This window comes from Melitaea cinxia, chromosome 3, assembly GCF_905220565.1.
Source record: "Melitaea cinxia chromosome 3, ilMelCinx1.1, whole genome shotgun sequence".
Lineage (NCBI taxonomy): Eukaryota > Metazoa > Arthropoda > Insecta > Lepidoptera > Nymphalidae > Melitaea > Melitaea cinxia.
This window is the reverse complement of record NC_059396.1, coordinates 12,686,632-12,705,827: the sequence shown is the minus strand read 5'-3', so window position 1 is coordinate 12,705,827 and position 19,196 is coordinate 12,686,632. Positions and strand designations below refer to the sequence as shown.

Sequence of the window (19,196 nt, the reverse complement as noted above, 5' to 3'; positions counted from 1 at the left end):
CATGCCGCGGAATCTTGTCGACCGAGGCTTAGGGTGTCGTAGTGATGTCACTGAGGTCTATATTTTGTCGATACCTGTCTTTATCGATATGAGCATCATCGATGCAATGTATGTAACTATTTTAAAACGAATAAGACGTTTTTATACATTTGACCTTTACCGCTTACATTGTTCTATAACTTGTTCTTAAATATAATTTTTCAATTTTTACATTTCTGTTTTAATACAAAAAAAGACTACTTCGTTTTCGTATTACTAATTTAACGTAAATTTCACTCGTTTTGATATCATGCATTTATAAAGATATGATATACCCAAGTAAATAGAAAGGTACTATTTTTTTTTTTTTTTTTTGTATCACAGTAAATAGCTCATTATTGTTAAATGAGTAATCGACAATCCTAAGACAATCCGAGGCAACTCTACGAGAAGCCACCTGCCGCCCGCGCCCCCACGCTATATTTTATTTCACTTAATCGTCCTTTCCGTTATAATGCCTGCTTTTTTATCCTACACTTAAAGCAAATATTCTTGTTTCTATAAACTACAATGTCCAACCGCCCTATTAACTATAATAGACATTTTTAATTGAGAATCTATAAAAGGTTTCGCGAATCGTAGTCCATATAAGGCAGAGGCATTCATCATGGTCGCCGTGGTTCTCATCTGCCCAATTAATAAAAGTTGACTGTAAGGTATGGACGGCGACAGCCGCCTGCGCAGCCAGAGTACCGGTTCTGTCCGCAGCTGAAACGAACTCGCAACTATCCACCAAGTATTTTATTTTGATTTAACAATATACTTAACAATTTTGATAGCAACATAAACGTAACTAAGCAACGATAATAATGTTATAACGATATTGGTATAATTGTACAAGAAGTTAATCCAAAGGTAACAAGTAGAAATAGGATTGTGACGTGATTGCTTATTTTTTTTTTAACAAAAGCAATCGTAAAAAATCTCATTCATCCCGATATCAGGGTTCCGATTTTTTGTTAGTGCCGCAATCGAAACAGGCTAAATTCGAACAAAGGGAGAAAACAAAAACAAAAAGAGAAACAGAATGGTAAGAAGCGGCGCAGGCGCGTGCCGGCGCGACATGTGCGCGTGGGTAACGGGCCGCCACGCGCCGTTAACACGCTCCCCACTCGCCGCACCCTCTATCTCCGACATACACAAATCGTACGCTAACCCCGCAGCCCGTATCGCTTACTACAATTGTATTTATATATTTTCTACAACCTAAACTCCCGCTTAACATAATTTTGAATATAGAACACAACAACGCCCCCTCTGCCTCCGCGACACCCCTAAATACGACTCAACTGAAGCACTTCCCCTGAAACCATATATTTCCCGCCGGTAACAAAACACTTCGTATCAAAGCAGATTAGCCGCCTAATTAAATTTCCCGTGATTGCAACAAGGGGTTAATCTAGTGTAAAATATATCGTTTAGTAATGTTACCTACTTAGCAATTTAAACAATATAATAAGCCGGGGAAAAAGTATTTTCATACATTCTAGTAATAAGTTGTAATAAAATCTTTTCTGTTATATTGTTTGTAACTGGCTGGTTTTAATTCCATAAAAAGGAGACATCTTAAAAAAGAAATTAGAAAGTAAAAAACAGTTTTCCGCCACATTGGGTGAATCAACGAATAACTTCTGTACATTTTAAAGTTTTCCTTTAAAAAAAGGAAAAAATGGACCTCAAGCCACGAAAAAAAAAATAGGACGTTTATGAACCTAATGCAGTGTCATGGGTTGGTACCCACCAGAAAGAAACATAATGGACCGTTTGTGATTTTCTCTTAAGAGATATCAAATGACATTGATTAATTCATTATGAGCTTTTACGGCCGGGCTAAACCATCAATTCGGATTTCTACTGTCAACAGCCGATGATATTTAAGTAAGAATTGAGAATAGGCGGCCAGAATTGATTAACATAAAAGGTGTTGTCTTTCATCACGACAATGCCCGACCAAATTGAAAGAGTTGGACTGGAAAGTCTTAATGCATCCACTATATAGGCCCGATCTTGTACCCTCAGATGTTCATCTATTTCGCTCTCTTCAGAATTCTTTAGGTAGTGTAAAGTTAACATCAAGAGAGGATTGTCAGAACTACTTGTCGCAGTTTTTTAATTTTTTTTTTATACCACTAGGTCGACAAACAAGCGTACGGCTCACTTGATGGTAAGAGATTACCGTAGCTTATAGACGCCTGCAACACCAGAAGCATCGCAAGCGCGTTGCCAACCCAATCCCCAATCCCCCCTAGGAGCTCTGGTCACCTTACTCACCAACAGGAACACAATACTGCTTGAAAGTACTACCCCAGTCGGGCTGCTCCATATTTTGAGCAGGAAATTCCTGCTGTGCCCTTCCTCAGTTAGTAAAAATGATTATTGAAATTTAATGAGAAGTTCCGAAATTTCTACAGCAACGGAATCCTGTCACTTCCTACAAGATAGCGGCAAGTTGTAATGTATATAAATTTTGTAAAATCTTACCATGAATTTCTATACAAAATACGAAGAAACTTTTGCCTGACCTGATAATGTAGAGACAGGCTTAGTGTGAATTATTCGAATACTTGTTATTTGTTTATTAAAATAAACCAACGCGAACCTAACCACCTAATGTGAGGTTTGCATTATTTTCTATTAAACATGTTATCTAGAAATATTACTAACACGAAATAGTTTATTAATTTTTGAGAATATTTGAAATTTCAAGCAAATAAACAAATCTTTCCCTTTGTATATACAAATACATATATTATGTTATATAAATATCTGTATCTATGAGTATAGTAAAAGCATTTTATTTTATTTATTTATTTTATTTATTAAGCTTTATTGCACACAAAAAAGATGAATTTTAAAACAATTTGATACAAAAACAAATAATGTATGCAAAGGCGGCCTCCAGGCAACCTTTAACAAATTTTAAATTAAAACAACTAACTTTTAACTGAGGCAAGGCACAGCAGGAAATATCCTACTCAAAATCTAGAGCATCCCGACTGGGTCTACTACTGGAGTACCTCGATCTTACATAAGATAACAGTTAAATAATACTGCTTTCAAACAGTGTTGTGATCCTGTGATGAGTGAGGTGACCAAATCTCCAGGAAGGAATTTGGGGCAGGATCAGCAACGCGGTTACAATGTTTCTTTTATAGCAGGCGTCTATAGGCTACGATAATCACTTACCATCAGGCAAATAGTACGCTTGTTTGCTTACCTAATTGTATAAAAAACAATACCATTTATAAAAATAAAATCTAAAACATTCAAAGCCGAATACTTACCTAATACATTGAATAGTCCATATCTTTAAAAATGAGATTTTAATTGCTATTATTAGTTAAGATTGATAATACCTAAATATTGAGCGATATATAATCCCCGGCTTAATTAATTAATATTTCAGTTTTTAATACAAAGTATATACATATATATTCGTAGAGGTTAAATTTCCTTCCCGTTAGAAAAATATACCTATTTGCCATACAAAATATTCCTAATAATAAATAATGGAATCACAAAAAACGTATTTCACTTATACTAATTTAGTTACATGATATCAAGCGTAAAATATGAAAACTGGGAAAATCTTTCTAATTTCGTATCTAATCTAAACCCCGCCCAGCTCTACATGGCGACCAATACGCTCGGAGGGCGGGGCGCGCGCGCTCCGTGTAACAAATCTGAATCTCATCACATGCCGTGATTTTCCCTAACTCCTAGGATCGTATTTCATCCTCCTTAATTCTATTCAAATTGAATAGGTACATATTGATTTTCATCACCTTTTCAAACATCACTCGTGTACACATAGAGCCGTTTTACAGAAGGACGAATACGTAAATTTGCAATACGTAACGAGGTAGTATTAATGTCATACCGACGAAACCGCTTATTTGCAAACATTAATCCTTAAAAGTAATTTTGCAGTTCGTTCTGCGCATAGTCAGCGAAAGAAACAAGCAGTAATTATTCGGTGCTCGTAAGAATGTGACGCGAGCCACCTGTCAGGAGACCGTTTTATCAAATCATTTCTTTATTGCGCAGCCTCTGCGGGACCTGTTATTTTTTGTTAGTTTTGAAAAAAAAACGAACGTTATTTGTGGATGAGTCGGGTAGGTCGGGGCGCGCGAGCCTTATTTCAGTCAAGTGCCAGGCGCCGAACACGCAGGACCGTGTAAGGTTCCACTCGACCCGCACAACCTTCCAATCATTCAATCGTACGCATCCCCGTCTCGATGTTCATAAATCTTTGATGATATCTCTTAAAATGTTTTGATTTCAATTAATATTCAGTTGTTTCGAATGAAAGGATTTTATGTATTGTGTAAATTTGAAGTGATTTAGTGTACATATTACAAACCGTAACGCAGAATTTTGGCGCGTAAGGTAAGTTTTATTAAATTATTTTTAGGACTTATACGCAGTAAATTATTTCAGTAAAAAAGGATATCACTACATCAGTAAAATCAATACACGAAAAATTTAGTAAACACAGTAAAATGTACCACTATAAAACTAATGAGAGATTGTACGAGAAACAATAGTTTTAATTTAATTTAATTTCTTCAATTTTTATTTGTTTATTTTATGTGTCGTCAATGTCGTCATAACAGCTATAAAAATACTTTATCAACACACATTAACAAATTCTTCGAATATTTATCAATTACCCTTGTGAAAAGGGCTTCAGACCTGAAGCTTGTAGACGAATTGACAGACATATGCGTAGCGGAGGCCCTTAAAATAAATTATTTTTTTACTACAATTTACATTAACATATACAATTTTAATTACAATTATATCTATAATATAAAAATGAGTCGCTGAATGTGTTGCTAAGCGCAAAACTCGAGAACGGTTGGAGCGATTTCGCTAATTATTTTTTTTAAATATTCCTTGAAGTACGAGGATGGTTCTTACGGAGAGAAAAATTCTAAAAAAAAAAATTAATAAAATTAAAGAATCGACTGTTAGGCGATACGAAGTTCGCCGGGTCAGCTAGTATAAATATATATATTTAGCATGCAGAACTTAAAAATTAACTATTCACAAATAATAGGTTAAAAATAAAACAAAATACGTAGTCGGTACTGAATTACAACCGTAAAATCAAGCAATAAAACAAAATTAGTTTCGGAATCATATGTATATATTTGAATAGACAGTTTTACTACATTCTTATAAGTACATATACTCCTTTTAATTCAATATAACTAATCAATTCACATAAAATATTAATATACATTATTAATAAATAACTTGCGTTATAGAAAAAATTTAATATACAAGTCATGAAATTAAACTTTGATTGATTTTTATGTTAGCACTTGTTCAGTTTCCCACTAGCTATGCATATAAAATGAAAAATAAGACTACAATTGCGCGGCAAGTAATTGCCACTTACGGACTAATGAAGTCTTACTTTATTGAAATAAGAAATTGCGACACACGACCCTCTCGTCGTCAGTCAACTAGCGAGCTAATTATACGTAATAGCTGAAATCAATTGCGTTCACCTGTTTGAAATACAACGATAGAAATCGCAATTAACCTAATACACCACTTTTAAATGTTTACGGGAGTAAATCGGGACTGCGGTGATACTATCTGTATAACAAACGCATTTTAAACACAGGTGCCGCTAGATTGTTATCACCCCTGTCCCCGATACTCCTCCTCAGTACGGAATTAAGTAATTCGTATAAAACACAATCCATATTTGATTTCGACGAATTAAGTAATGAAGATAAGTGAACGCTTTCACGCCACATTTGCTACGTACGTAATACGTATAGATTCCGACTATGAAAACAAATGTCTTTTAGTCTAATGAAGATTGTTTTACTCCGATATGTTGTGAATTATTAATGCGCGTACGCAGCGGGTGACGTCCACGTCCATTATTCTGATTCTTCATTTGCTTGATTGAGCTTTTAATATGATTCTCTGTCAACAAACACCGGTCGAATTAATCAGGGCAAGAGCTGTCAACAAATAGACGTTAATGGCGACGGTCACGTAATAGCAATGATGACAATGTTTTTTTTTCAACTGATCACAGAATAGATCGCGGAGGACAACACCTGCGCGGCTTATTAAAATATTAAATTAGGTCATAGGTAGGTACTTAAAATTTAATTTGGTAATTACGTTAATATTTCGTTAAAATAACATTCAATCCAAATCATTATCTTCAAATTCGATTAAAATAATTAACGCTGAATATTTATTAAAAAACAATTAAATTTCTTTCATTTACAGAGATAAATAAGTGTCTGTACACGTTAAATTTTTCAAAATCACCAACGTGTTTACTCACTTACCCATGTAAGTTTGTATGTACGAGTAGACTTAAAACATAAATGCTGAAAAAGCTTTTTCGGTTCGTAATTATTACAAACTAACTATATCCGTGACTTCGTTCGCAATGATATATTTCAACTTTCATTCTGTCTCACATAGATAATGTATTTATTTTCGGGATGAAAAGTATTCAGTATTGTACCGTAGTATGGAATGAAATAACGCCAAGTTTCAATTAAATTCATCCACCAATTTTCTCGTGATACTTGATGTGCGTTTATCCTGGACAGATTAACAGACAAAAATGAGAAGTTAGAGCTTTATTGTCGATTATAAAGTTATTAATCTATCTTATATCCATATTCTTACATGTAAAATTCTCGTGATAACATTAACATACTCCTCCGAAACGGCTGGACCGATTTTTATGAAATTTTGTGTGCATATCGGGCAGGTTTGAGAATCGGCCAACATCTCTTTTTCATACCCCTAAGTTATAAGGGGGGGATTAAGGGGTTAATAACATACATTGCAAAATAACGTTTGCGGGGTTAGCCAGTTACAATATGTAAAAATGAATCGAATAAACGTAACTCCCGAACGACTGCACAAAATTGGTTAATATTTCTTTTTTGTTGTAATCGTTTAAGTCAACAAGGTTTATATAAAATAAGAAATCGATGCCTTTCGAAAAAAATATATGGTCAGCTTTCTTAGACTAAAGAAATCATATTTAATTGAGTTGTGTTTTTATTGTAGAATGTCCCGACACGTGCTGCTATCCCGTCTCGCGGAGCACTTTCAAGCCGCGTCACCCCCGGGACAACGTTTTCCGTCCCCAGAAAGAAGTGTGTCACCTCGCTCGCCGACTTCCGGAAACTCTCCTCCACACTCTCCAGACTCATTTTCACAAAAACGTCTGGATGTACTGCAGCTGGGAGATATAGAGATTGCAGGAAGAGCGCTCAAACAGTACGCTAGAGCTACAGGCAAGTCTTTGAGTAGTGTTCTAATTTTTTTCTTATGTGTGACAAGGCAAAATGTTCAAATAAAGTAATCCACTGAATGAGTTGCATAACTACTTACTGTAGCTATTACACTATTACTAAAATATGTAGTACCTGGAAACAAGTACCATTGGCCTATATACCTATGGTAATAAATAAAGACACAATAATTAAACATCATGCTGACGAAGTCACGACCTGCTTAACGTTTTATTTATTATTTATTTATTTATTTATTTGGAGAACGGTACAGAAACAATTACAGAATAACAGCGTAGCATAAAACAATAAAAAAAAAATAGATACAAATTGTCCCCTCTATGTCTCACTAAGAACATAGGGATAAGATTTACAGCAAGGACAGTAATGATGATTAGTTATTAATATTAATAGTCTAGAGCTAATGAAAACACCAAGGCGACTAATTAATCTAACTAAATAGCTTCCTAACTTTAGTTTTAAAAAGATGCCGGGAGCACGAGAACATATCTATATCATTAAATAAACTATTGTGTAGGACACACATTCTGTAAAGTGGCGCGCGTTGACCTATATTTGTTCTAGTTAATTCTATATGGAAAAGGTTTTTAGACCGAGTTGGTTTAGCTGGAGCTCGAAAATACAGTTCTGCAAGAAGTTGTGGTGCGTTTATTTCACCCATGCAAATATGTCTGAGGGTAAGTGCATCAGCCATCGAACGTCTATCGCTAAGAGAAATCATGCTGTATCTATCTAATAATTCATCATAAGAGCACCTTGGGGAATGAATACGGTAGTTGAGGATACGTAAAAACTTTTTTTGTACAAGTTCTAGGCGATTTTTGTATGTATCGTAGTATGGGTTCCAAATGGGGGATAAATACTCAAGTTGTGAGCGCACTAGACTTTTGTAAAGACACATAAATGTTTCTTCTCGCTTAAAAGATTTCGTGATGCGGCAGATAAAACCTAACATGCGGTAAGATTTTTTTATTATATGATCAATGTGTGTATCAAGCGTAAGCTTTGTATCCAGATAAACACCTAAGTCACGAATCGACGGTTCAGTATCGAGCATATGATCTCCCAGCGAAAAGGTGGATGGTATTATGTTTTTATTTCTTGAAAATCGAATATGTTTGCACTTGCTATAGGCTAAAAATAGTTTATTGGCTCTACAGTATTCATTCAGTCTATCCAAGTCTTCCTGCATCAAACAGATATCATTATTGTTTGTTACGGTGAAGTATATTTTTAAATCGTCTGCGTATAAAAGAAACTTTGAATGTTTAAAGCAAGGCGAGATGTCATTAATAAATAAAGTGAATAATAATGGACCCAATATCGATCCCTGTGGGATACCGGATGTCACAAGTGCAGGAGAAGATGCGTATCCATTCATGACAACAACCTGGGTACGATTTTCTAAGTACGAAGAGAGCCACCGAAGGAGATTACCTTTAATGCCATTGTACGATAACTTTCTTAAGAGCAAAAGATGATCCACCTTGTCAAACGCTTTTTTAAAATCAGTGTATATAGCTTCAACTTGGCCCTTTTTGTCTAAATTTTTAAATATGTAATTTGTGAAAACTAATAGATTTGACAAGGTAGATCGCCCCCTAACGAATCCGTGCTGCTCCTCGATAATAGTATGCTTAAGTTTCGATGATATGAAATTGTGAACTAGTTTCTCAAACACCTTCGGAATAGTTGATAGGATGGATATTGGCCGATAATTTGGTATTTCATTTTTCGAACCCGATTTAAATATAGGCGTTATAAAAACCCTTTTCCATTGGCTTGGAAATACACCTTTTCTGAGGCAGTTATTAAAAATCATTTCAAGAGGAAAAGAGATATTTTTACTAACTCTTTTTAAGAATATAGGTGCTATGTTATCGGGACCAGGCCCTTTGCTAGAATCTATATCTTTTAGTGCTTTATAAATGTCAAGTTGAGGTAGATAAAGTTGATTCAAACATATGAGGGTCTCATTAGTATCTAGTGTGTCAGAAATTTTGTAAGCTTCTAGATTCACCGGCTCAAAAACCGATTGAAAATATTGAGAAAACATACTACAAATTATGCTTGGATTACTGGATGTACAATTGTTAAGTTTCATGGTTTTTGGATATCCTGAGTTAGTTTCTTTTAAATCAGAGGTGTATTTCCAAAACAACTTTATGTTGTTTGGACAACTTTATGTGGTTTTTTTAATTATGTTATGCAGAACTTGGAGCATTGATGTACTGCAGCGGCCTGGGGGCGCTCTACAGCGGCGGAGTGTGGCCCCTGTTGCTACCACAAGCACCTCACTTCGCACCTGGCGTAGATCATAATCGGCACACGCCTCCTAGAGACGGTATAAATTCATAACTTACGAATAAAACTGTTACAGGGTCATTTTTTATATCAAATTACAATATTTACTTACAACATTAACTTAACTGATTAAAGGGAACGTCTCTTTTACTGATTCCAAACAAAGAGGAGGTCCTCAATTCGACTGTTTTTTTTTTAAGTTTGTACGATTTGAAAGCTACTCGTAAGAAACTAACTTTACGCTGACATATAAAATAATACCTACAGCTAATACGTAAGGGGATAATATAAACGTAAATGTAATTTTTTATACATATATATTTTTTTTTTTCTTAATTTGTCAATAGAGTCTGAGTTATTTAATTAAATAAAAAGACACGTTTGTAAACTTACAAGAATATATTCTTAAAATTTAAATAGTATATATTTAAGTGATTGGATTTTGGGTCGTTTTGATAAAACCTGTGTTCGCCTCGGCCTCCTTACATGACTTCTCGACTGTGTTCCTCATTAGAATTGTTATCAATGTAAGTTGTCGAATAAACCCGTGAACTGCTGATATGCCGTCGTTTACATGTCGTTTACCTCGAGAACGAAGCATTTTTAACGTATCTACTTGCTAAGGAAAAGCGACTACGATATTTACCTTACAAGTACATATTATCACATTAAAATTCTTAAGTATTGAAAAAAGTAAATTATAAACATATAAAAATATACATTCATATTTGGCTATTGTACATCAAACAAAATAAGTAGGAGTAGTATAATTTCGTATCAGTTTTAAATCAAATGCACGTGTAAATTGTATTTTGATTTATTTCGTACACAAAATGAGATCACATAAGCGGTATAGATATTGACTCAGGTGAATTTTTCGGTTGGTACAAAATATTTTTTCAGGTACAGACATATATGACCACGTAGACAATAATAAATTATATGTAAAAAGTTTTTAAAAATAACAAGGCTTCATTTAAATGTGCTAAAAAAATTTTGAAACTTTTCCTTTAAAACTTTTACTATCAACATAATTATGAAGTCATTACACGATTTACGTGATAGAAAAGCTTGCCGCAAGATTTAAGTACTTAGGTACTTGTACTTACTTAGTATGAAAATTCTAAAAATTAAAATTAATCAGAACAACTTTTTTAATTTCCTTATTTATCTACATAGGTTAATCTCTAAAAAATTGGTATCAAATGCAGAGCTTGCTGAGAGAAGCTCAAAACATGATGCGACGTTACTCTAAATCTAATATGGCGGATTTTAAAGATGCTGGACTACTTTAATGCACTCCTAAAATATGGATCCAAATTAAACGTGGATACAAGATTTCAGCTAAATCGGTTTAAGATACCTAAATGCTAACAAACATGCATACATACTTACATACATTGACATACATACATTGTAAATAAATTACATAAAAGCTCTTAAAGTCGTTGTTTTCGGAACACATTTTAAAACTAGATGTGCCCCACGGTTTCACCCATGTTTAATTTAAAATAAAGTTACTAAAATATTATATAGTCTTCTTCGATAAATGGGCTATCTAACACTGAAAGAATTTTTCAAATCGGACCAGTAGTTCAGATATAATCATCATCATTATCATCATCATCAGCTCAACCTACTGCAGTCCACTGCTGGACATAGGCCTCCCCAAGTTCGCGCCAGACTTTCCGGTTTTCCGCAATCCTCATCCAGCCTACACCAGCAATCTTACGTAGATCGTCGGTCCAACGGGCCGGGGGACGTCCCACACTGCGTTTGCCAAGACGTGGTCTCCGCTCCAGGACCCGTCTACTCCAACGGCCACCGGTCCTGCGACACAGATGACCAGCCTACTGCCACTTCAACTTGCTAATTCTGTGGCCTATGTCAGTTACTTTCGTTCTCTCGCGTATAGTCTCATTTTTAATCCTGTCTTCGAGAGAAACCCCAAGCATAGCCCGTTTTATTGCACGTTGAGCGATTTTAAACTTGTGGACCAGTCCCATCGTCAGTGTCCACGTCTCGGCTCCGTATGTTAACACAGGCAGGACGCATTTCTCGAAGACTTTTGTCTTTAAGCATTGCGGAATCTTCGAAGTGAAGATTCGACGAAGCCCGCCAAACACCGCCCAGCCCAACCGAATCCTCCTGTCGGCCTCCTTCTCGAAGTTGTTGCGGCCTAGTTGGATAGTATGGCCTAGGTAAATATAATCCTGAACAACTTCGAGAAGGATACTATCGACCGATACCGGTCTCGGTATGACTTGGATGTTAAACATAACTTTCGTTTTGTCCAAGTTCATACAGAGACTGACACGCTGGGAGGACCCGTTTAGGGAGGCCAGCATCTGGCCTAACTCATCCAACGTCACCGTAAAGATGACAATATCGTCGGCGAAACGAAAGTGAGAGATGAATTCACCGTTGACGTTAATGCCTCGTTCCCCCCAATCTAAGGTCTTAAAGACATCCGCGCAGCGCAGTAGTAAACAGTTTCAGTGATATTACATATCTCCCTGTCTTACTTCACGCTGGAGGGAAATAGGTATTGTTTTTTGGTCCTGGACATGAATGGTCATCGTCGCCGCGTCATACATAGACTCTGCAGAGAGTCCAGGATAGCCCAGGTCTCGACAGAGTCGAAGGCTTTCTCGTAGTCCACAAATGCCATACACAGCGGTTTTTATATTCTGTCTTTTGAATAATCTGCCGAACAGTATGGATGTGGTCTACGGAATACGGAATACGGAATAAATAATACGGGATAACAGATATAAACTGAAAGTTAATACGATTACCAATATTTTTTTTTCAAAATAATACAACCCATAATTGTATGACCACAGTCCACATTCGATGCACTTGTATCTATTGGATGAAAAATCAATGTTGATTTTTTTCTCGAAGTTATAGCGTTCGTTTACTAAGTAGGTATTATAACATGAAATACTTTTGTAGTAGACAATGACGTAAGCTACAAACAGAAGTGCACCTGTTTATGTAAAAAATAATGCAATAGTCGTCCGATTTGACCGAATATAAAATTTTAAGCGTGAAGTTTGCAATTATAATTTTTTTTTTTCGTAGATGACGAAGAGGAACTACCATTGAACCTGTCGATGAAGAATCGTCAAATTTGGTCTCCGGCTAGTGTTTGTGAGCGCGAACAAGTCGAGACGGAAAGAGAATCACCAGCATCGCGATGGGGTGGTCAGGAGGATCCAGATAGTCCTCTCGAGCTTGTTAAAAGATGTCGGAGCAATCCTGATGAGAAGCGTCCTTCGAGCACTGAGCCTCTCCGATGCCCCTCGGCGCCCGCCTACCACTCTTACGCGCCTCCGCCCCCGCCACCAGCTGATATCAACATCTCGTTACTCCTTAAAACAGAGAATAAAAACGAGAAATCTTTTCAGGTATTTTATACGCTCATTACTAAAACGTATCTTAAACTTACAACATATACATACATGCCTAGTTTCGAGTAACTGTACAATTTCCGTTCAGACTAGCTTTGAAATAGCAAACCTGTATCTGTTTAATTTTTTTTACAAATGGAACAATAAAAACTGCCCTTGTCTTAATAAGTACTCTTGCAACGAAACAAGTCGCGCATCTACTCAGCGCTCGTCTTCTCACCATTTTATTTTTCTTTTTATTTATGTCGCTATTAAAATTCAAACCGTTTTTCAATATATGTAGGCTCCAATTTTAAAGCTAGTATATATAATAGTGTTATAAAATGATCTTCTATAGAATTACTCTTAAGCTATGTGAACCTATATACATATAACTTTGGTAAATTGGAAATCATCACATTAAAAAAAAATTAAATTCAACTTAATATAACGTAGTTTCTATAAAGGATGGGAAGATCTAATCCTTGGTTTGACTCATAAACCCATGCAAGATAGTAAATCTAAGCAAGGGAGAACCCGAATTATATATAGAAATTATATATAGAATAATATAGAATAATAATAATAGAATGATATCTATAATAGCGAAAAAATTAATAACACTAAATATTTTCTACAATTTTGACCACTTTGTTAAGGTTTAGAAGGAGATAGGGATTTGAAGTAACTTTAAAGACTATTATGAAATGTAAAATAATATTGTTAATCGATACTAATTTAAATTACTTATTTTATAATTTGCTTGTCAAGGCGTTAAGCGGAAAAACGGCACGTGACCGGCACGAGACCTGGACGTTCAGTCGGTCAATTACCGTCGGCTAACTTTATTAAAATTTTTATAAAAATCCTTGCATTAGAAATAAAAATAAAAGTTGGATTTGTTTAATAACAATATTTTCGAATTTTTGAACTCATTGTAGTAACGACATATTAATCACAAAATTACAGTACCTAATAAGGTTAATGGCTAAAGTATTAGATATTGATTTTATATAATTAGATATTTGAGGAATTACATTATGTTACTGCATATGCTTAAAACCAGATAATTATCATATTAAAAGTGTACATTTTACCTGCATATTTTTAACTAACGTAACAACGATATCAGCAACTTTTTTGTTATAGCTAGAAAAATATACTCACCTTAAAACTGTTTTAATTCATCAGCACAATTTAACAGTCAAATACACGTTTTTCCAATTAATATTATCTCAATATTTTATTATACGTAATTCGAGGTGAAACTCTTGCTACAAAGCATAACATACCATATATCTTCAATCATATGATAAGAGAAATAGGTTAAACTGTTTGAATTCTTATTATAATGTTCTTTATTTGTATTCTTATTATTTTTATTCATAACTATCGTTACGAGTTTAAATTTTCACTTATTGAATCACTCTCGACATTCATGACCGTTATTCTTAAAGAACGCGCACCTTAATTTTTTAATTTATCTGACCATTGTAAAAAATCACTACCAGTTACAAGCCAATAACCATATGTGGATGGTCGCGGCATAGCACCTGTGTTGTTTATACGAGTGAATCGGTAAAAAAGAGGTTGAAAAAGCTAGCAGTTTTTATAGGCGAGAGTCAGGGCGGCGCGGCGGGCAGCTGCCCCGCCAACTGTCAGAGTCCACGAGGATTTCACTTGAATTATCATGGGTCATACTAAACGGCTAACGGTCTAAAGTTTAGGTTTTTTTTAGTTTTATAGACAAACAATGAAGTTGTCATTTTTTTATAATTGATTTTTTTTGTATCACGGGTAATTCGATAAACAAGTTTGAAACCGTCAAAATCAAAAATAACCATTATAATAGAATTGATCATAGATTTCGATACAAATTAAATCTACATATTTTTCATGTATAATATTCATTTAGTAAAACAAAAAATACGATATAAAAATAGACAAGATTTTACAAAGATTCCGTTACGTTAGATTATAATGTAAATACTTTTAAAATGGGACACAACATACATTCATTAAACAACTGATTAAATAAATCTAACGAAGGTATCTTTTGTCTAAGTCTCGGTGACGAAATATGAATGGACGAAAACAATTTGCTTGCTATATTCGAGTATGCTAATGAAAGATTTATAAATCGAACACACTTAGGTACATATTTACATTTCTTGTTTTCAATGTTTTCAAAAGAAAAATCTTAGGTACCTACGATACCTAGATCACGAAAATGTTGAAAATATGTCTTAGGATTGAAGTACAAATGCGCTTGATTACTTTTTATTGAAAAAAAAAACGTTGCAATAAATATTATGTACAAATCTAAAAAAATTATTTATTATGGTTCCAAAAATAATAACAACTTTGCAAATTTTTAATAGACAAACAAGTAACTTTTTTATGTTATTTCGATTTTATGCAATGTTTAATCAATAATTTAATACGTAAAGTATAGTTTACTCAAGTAAACTATTAAACGAATTTTGCATTCAGCCAGTAAAAACACCCCGCTGCTGGGCATAGGCCTCTTTCTCCATAAAGGAGAAGGAATGGAGCTTAATCCACCACGCTTCTCCACTGCGGGTTGGCGGATATGCTACCTACTATGAGCAATGATCGCTATCAGGGATTTATGATAGCAACCGGGACCGACGGCTTAACATGTTCTCCGAGGCACGATGGGGAGACCCACAAAGACAGATATCAAAACCGAAAATAAATTTTTCTCAAAACTGTAATTGTTTTAAATTTTGGACAAAACCTATGTGTGTATATAGCTGTTTAAGCCCTTTTTAAGAAATATGTAGGTACTTTAAATTTATAATAGAAAAACTATCTATTATAGTATTTATTATTACATTTCTTGTGCGATCCATAAAATAATTTTATATCATATGGTTATGGCTTGGAATAACATAAATAATTAAATAAAAAAAGGTGTAAGCAAATCAAAGAAACGTGTGGAAAGGGGTTAAAAAACTACTCTGTTATTAGTTTATTACGGGTTGTCATCGAAGGTGATAGACACTGTCAATTTCATGATACTTTTAATTATACGTAGACATTTTGTAGCAAGTAAAATTAATTGCAGGTCTAGCACTAATATATACATTCTTAAGAAGTATTCCGTTGTTACGACATGACGATAGAAAGTTTATATCATTTCAATGACTATTAATTACTGGTCAACAACAAACACATTAAATTTTGCTTTGTAAAATCGTAACGTGTAAATAAGATTGCTTGGTTTATTAACTAAATGTTACTAAAATACTATTAATAGCGTACGTTCCCATAAGCAATTTTTATTTAATCACAATACTTGGTGACCTACAATTCATTCAAATTTGAGTGAAGAGCTCTATTTCTTGGCATCCTAAGATACTTTAACTTTAGCTAACAATATCTCGGATAGACAAGATTTACATAATATATAGCTCAGATTAATAAACAATTATAATAGATACCTAATCTTTTACACAGTGCAAGCAATGTGGCAAATGCTTTAAGAGATCCAGTACGCTGTCAACGCATCTCCTCATACATTCAGACACTAGACCCTATCCCTGTCAGTACTGTGGTAAACGCTTTCATCAGAAGTCTGATATGAAGAAACATACTTACATTCACACGGGTAAGTTTACAATCATTTACTATTTCCATTATTATTTTTTTATTTTTTTTTTTTTATTTTTATACAAAATATTATACATATTTACAATTCATAACTTAAGAACTAAATATTTACAGATAGTTTTGGTATAAATCATGTCCGCGTGGAATTGTGCCAAGAGTGGAAAATTTATATGTTGTTTTCCAGAAGTACAACTAACACACAGAGCCGATAGAGATGGTGTTTCATAACTTTTGTATTAATTAAGTGTGGTGTCATTGCAAATAATACGCTACAATATTATCAATAGGCGCTATAAGTATAATATTTTTCTAGAACTGTCACAATTACGCAAATAATAACAGTCAACATAGAGTTTAGAATATGATTTTATATTTGGGATAATAACGTAATTTCCTAACATATTTATCATAAAATTAATAATGAAATATAAAAAAAATAAAACGTATTACAAGCCGTCAGGTACATATGCCTAGCAAACTTATAAACTCCGTAAATACTCAAATTAAGTATCGAATAATAGTAGACTTTACCACGTCACGAATACTCAAACTTTCGTTAGAAAATAACAGTTGAGTTAAAAGTTTCCTATTGTCCCCATTATCCATGTTTCACACTTATTGTGACTATATTATTCAACTAAAGATTCGAATTTGTCACCAACGATTAAAACTTTTAGTTAACGTTAATATACGACATACATAGGTAATTAATTGTCTTCTGTTTTTTTATACACAGTAATAATTATATCGTTTATTCCGTCGCTTCTCATTTCCTTATTTTAATAATTAACAAACTGTATCCATCGATGAGGTTTACATTTTAAAAGTCGATTATAATTAAATTCAATATATTTGAAATCCTATAATATTTTTAAAGACGCATAAACGCCTTACTACGTACAACTTACATACTTCATATCCTTAAAGTCCAACGATCTTGTACCTATTATTTTAACAACTTTTTTACTAAGAATTTCTCGTTCTTACTTAAATAGTCTTTAATTATTGAAAAAAAGCAATACGCCAAAATAAAACTATTTATATATCGACTTTAAGAAACAGCATTGAAAGAATCGAACGACTAAAAACTACAATTGACATATTTGTCCCGATCCGAGACATCTCGTCACGTATGTGCAGATGGAATGATTTACAGTTGCCATAAATGGCGTTCGTCCTCCTGATAAATGCCTCATCATCAATATTCCAAAATGCAGCTCGCCCTGCAATTAGCGATAGCCTTCGAAGACCTTCACATCAAGACGCAAACAAAAAGCCGCAGTAAATCCTGTTCCATCTATAAATTGTAATGTATTTTTTCTTTCAATACTGTTCTCGTTATATAGGTTGCTAGGACAAACAGTTATTCTACTTTACTATTGATTATATTAGCAGTAGGTTGTTGTTATATATCATATTACTTTTTTAATAGTTATGAAACGGTTAAACACGTTATTACTTTTTTTTTATATCGTAGTCTTATATATAGATAGAATGGCCAACCAAAATATTAAAATATTTAGTGAATTAGTATTGGTATTCCTTTTAAGGAAATTATTTTTGTTACAATAAATAATATAACACTTTATGATATGACACGTAGTTAGCCCGCTTGTATAACCTTTAATTACCACATTTCATTCCTGTAACGGCACCCTCATATTGGGCATACATTACAAGTTAACTTACGTGTTATGAAACAGAAACTGATATTAAGTTTGTGCATTGAATATTATCCTTCCAGTTGTTTATGTATAATAATGTTGAAGTAGTTATATTTAAAAAAAAAATCATATATAGATGCTGAAATACATATTTGTATACCTATTGTCAAATATATTATTAAAGATTGTTAATAAAAGTATGATTATAATTTTGTTGCAGGTGAGAAGCCGCACAAATGCGTAGTGTGCTCGAAAGCATTCAGTCAAAGTTCGAATCTCATCACACATATGCGCAAGCACACCGGCTATAAGCCTTTTTCGTGTGGTTTGTGCGATAAAGCGTTCCAGCGCAAAGTCGATCTCCGACGCCATAGAGAGTCACAACACTCGGAAGTCGATACTACTGCCAATATTGATCTCCCTCAACATCGCTACAAATTCTACGACGACGACCAAGCGCCACTCGCGCCCATTAGTTCTAATTGAAATTGGCTAAACACAACTGTAGTTTGTGTCGTTATTTCATCGAAAAAACCAAAATCGTTAACATAACAGACTAGAAATAAGTTAATAAATGTTACGACTTTTAAATATATAAGTTTATCGTGCACACTTTTAGTACTGTAGCCAAAGATGTCAAGCAATTATTTTACGTACTTAGTCCAACTACGTGTATACCAACACTGCTATCCGTTGAAAAAGGATCACCTTATTGTTAACATTATTAATATTGTAATTATCTCAGTAACCTCGAGAACAGAAGTCGCTTATATGTGTGTTACCCTTAAAGTGCCTTAAAATAAACATCAATTATATCCGATTAATGCGATCTTAAATAGAGAAGA

The 19,196-nt window shown here is 34.0% G+C and overlaps 1 protein-coding gene across 1 annotated transcript; it reads left to right on the top strand.

Moving 5' to 3' along the window:
• The first annotated feature begins 7,105 nt into the window (after positions 1-7,105).
• LOC123669183 (zinc finger and SCAN domain-containing protein 32-like) lies at positions 7,106-18,837 on the top strand. The gene is made up of 5 exons (XM_045602811.1): positions 7,106-7,334; positions 9,565-9,696; positions 12,744-13,069; positions 16,535-16,685; positions 18,572-18,837. The coding sequence occupies exons 1-5, from the start codon at positions 7,106-7,108 to the stop codon at positions 18,835-18,837; spliced, it is 1,104 nt and encodes a 367-aa protein (XP_045458767.1).
• The last annotated feature ends 359 nt before the right edge of the window (positions 18,838-19,196 follow it).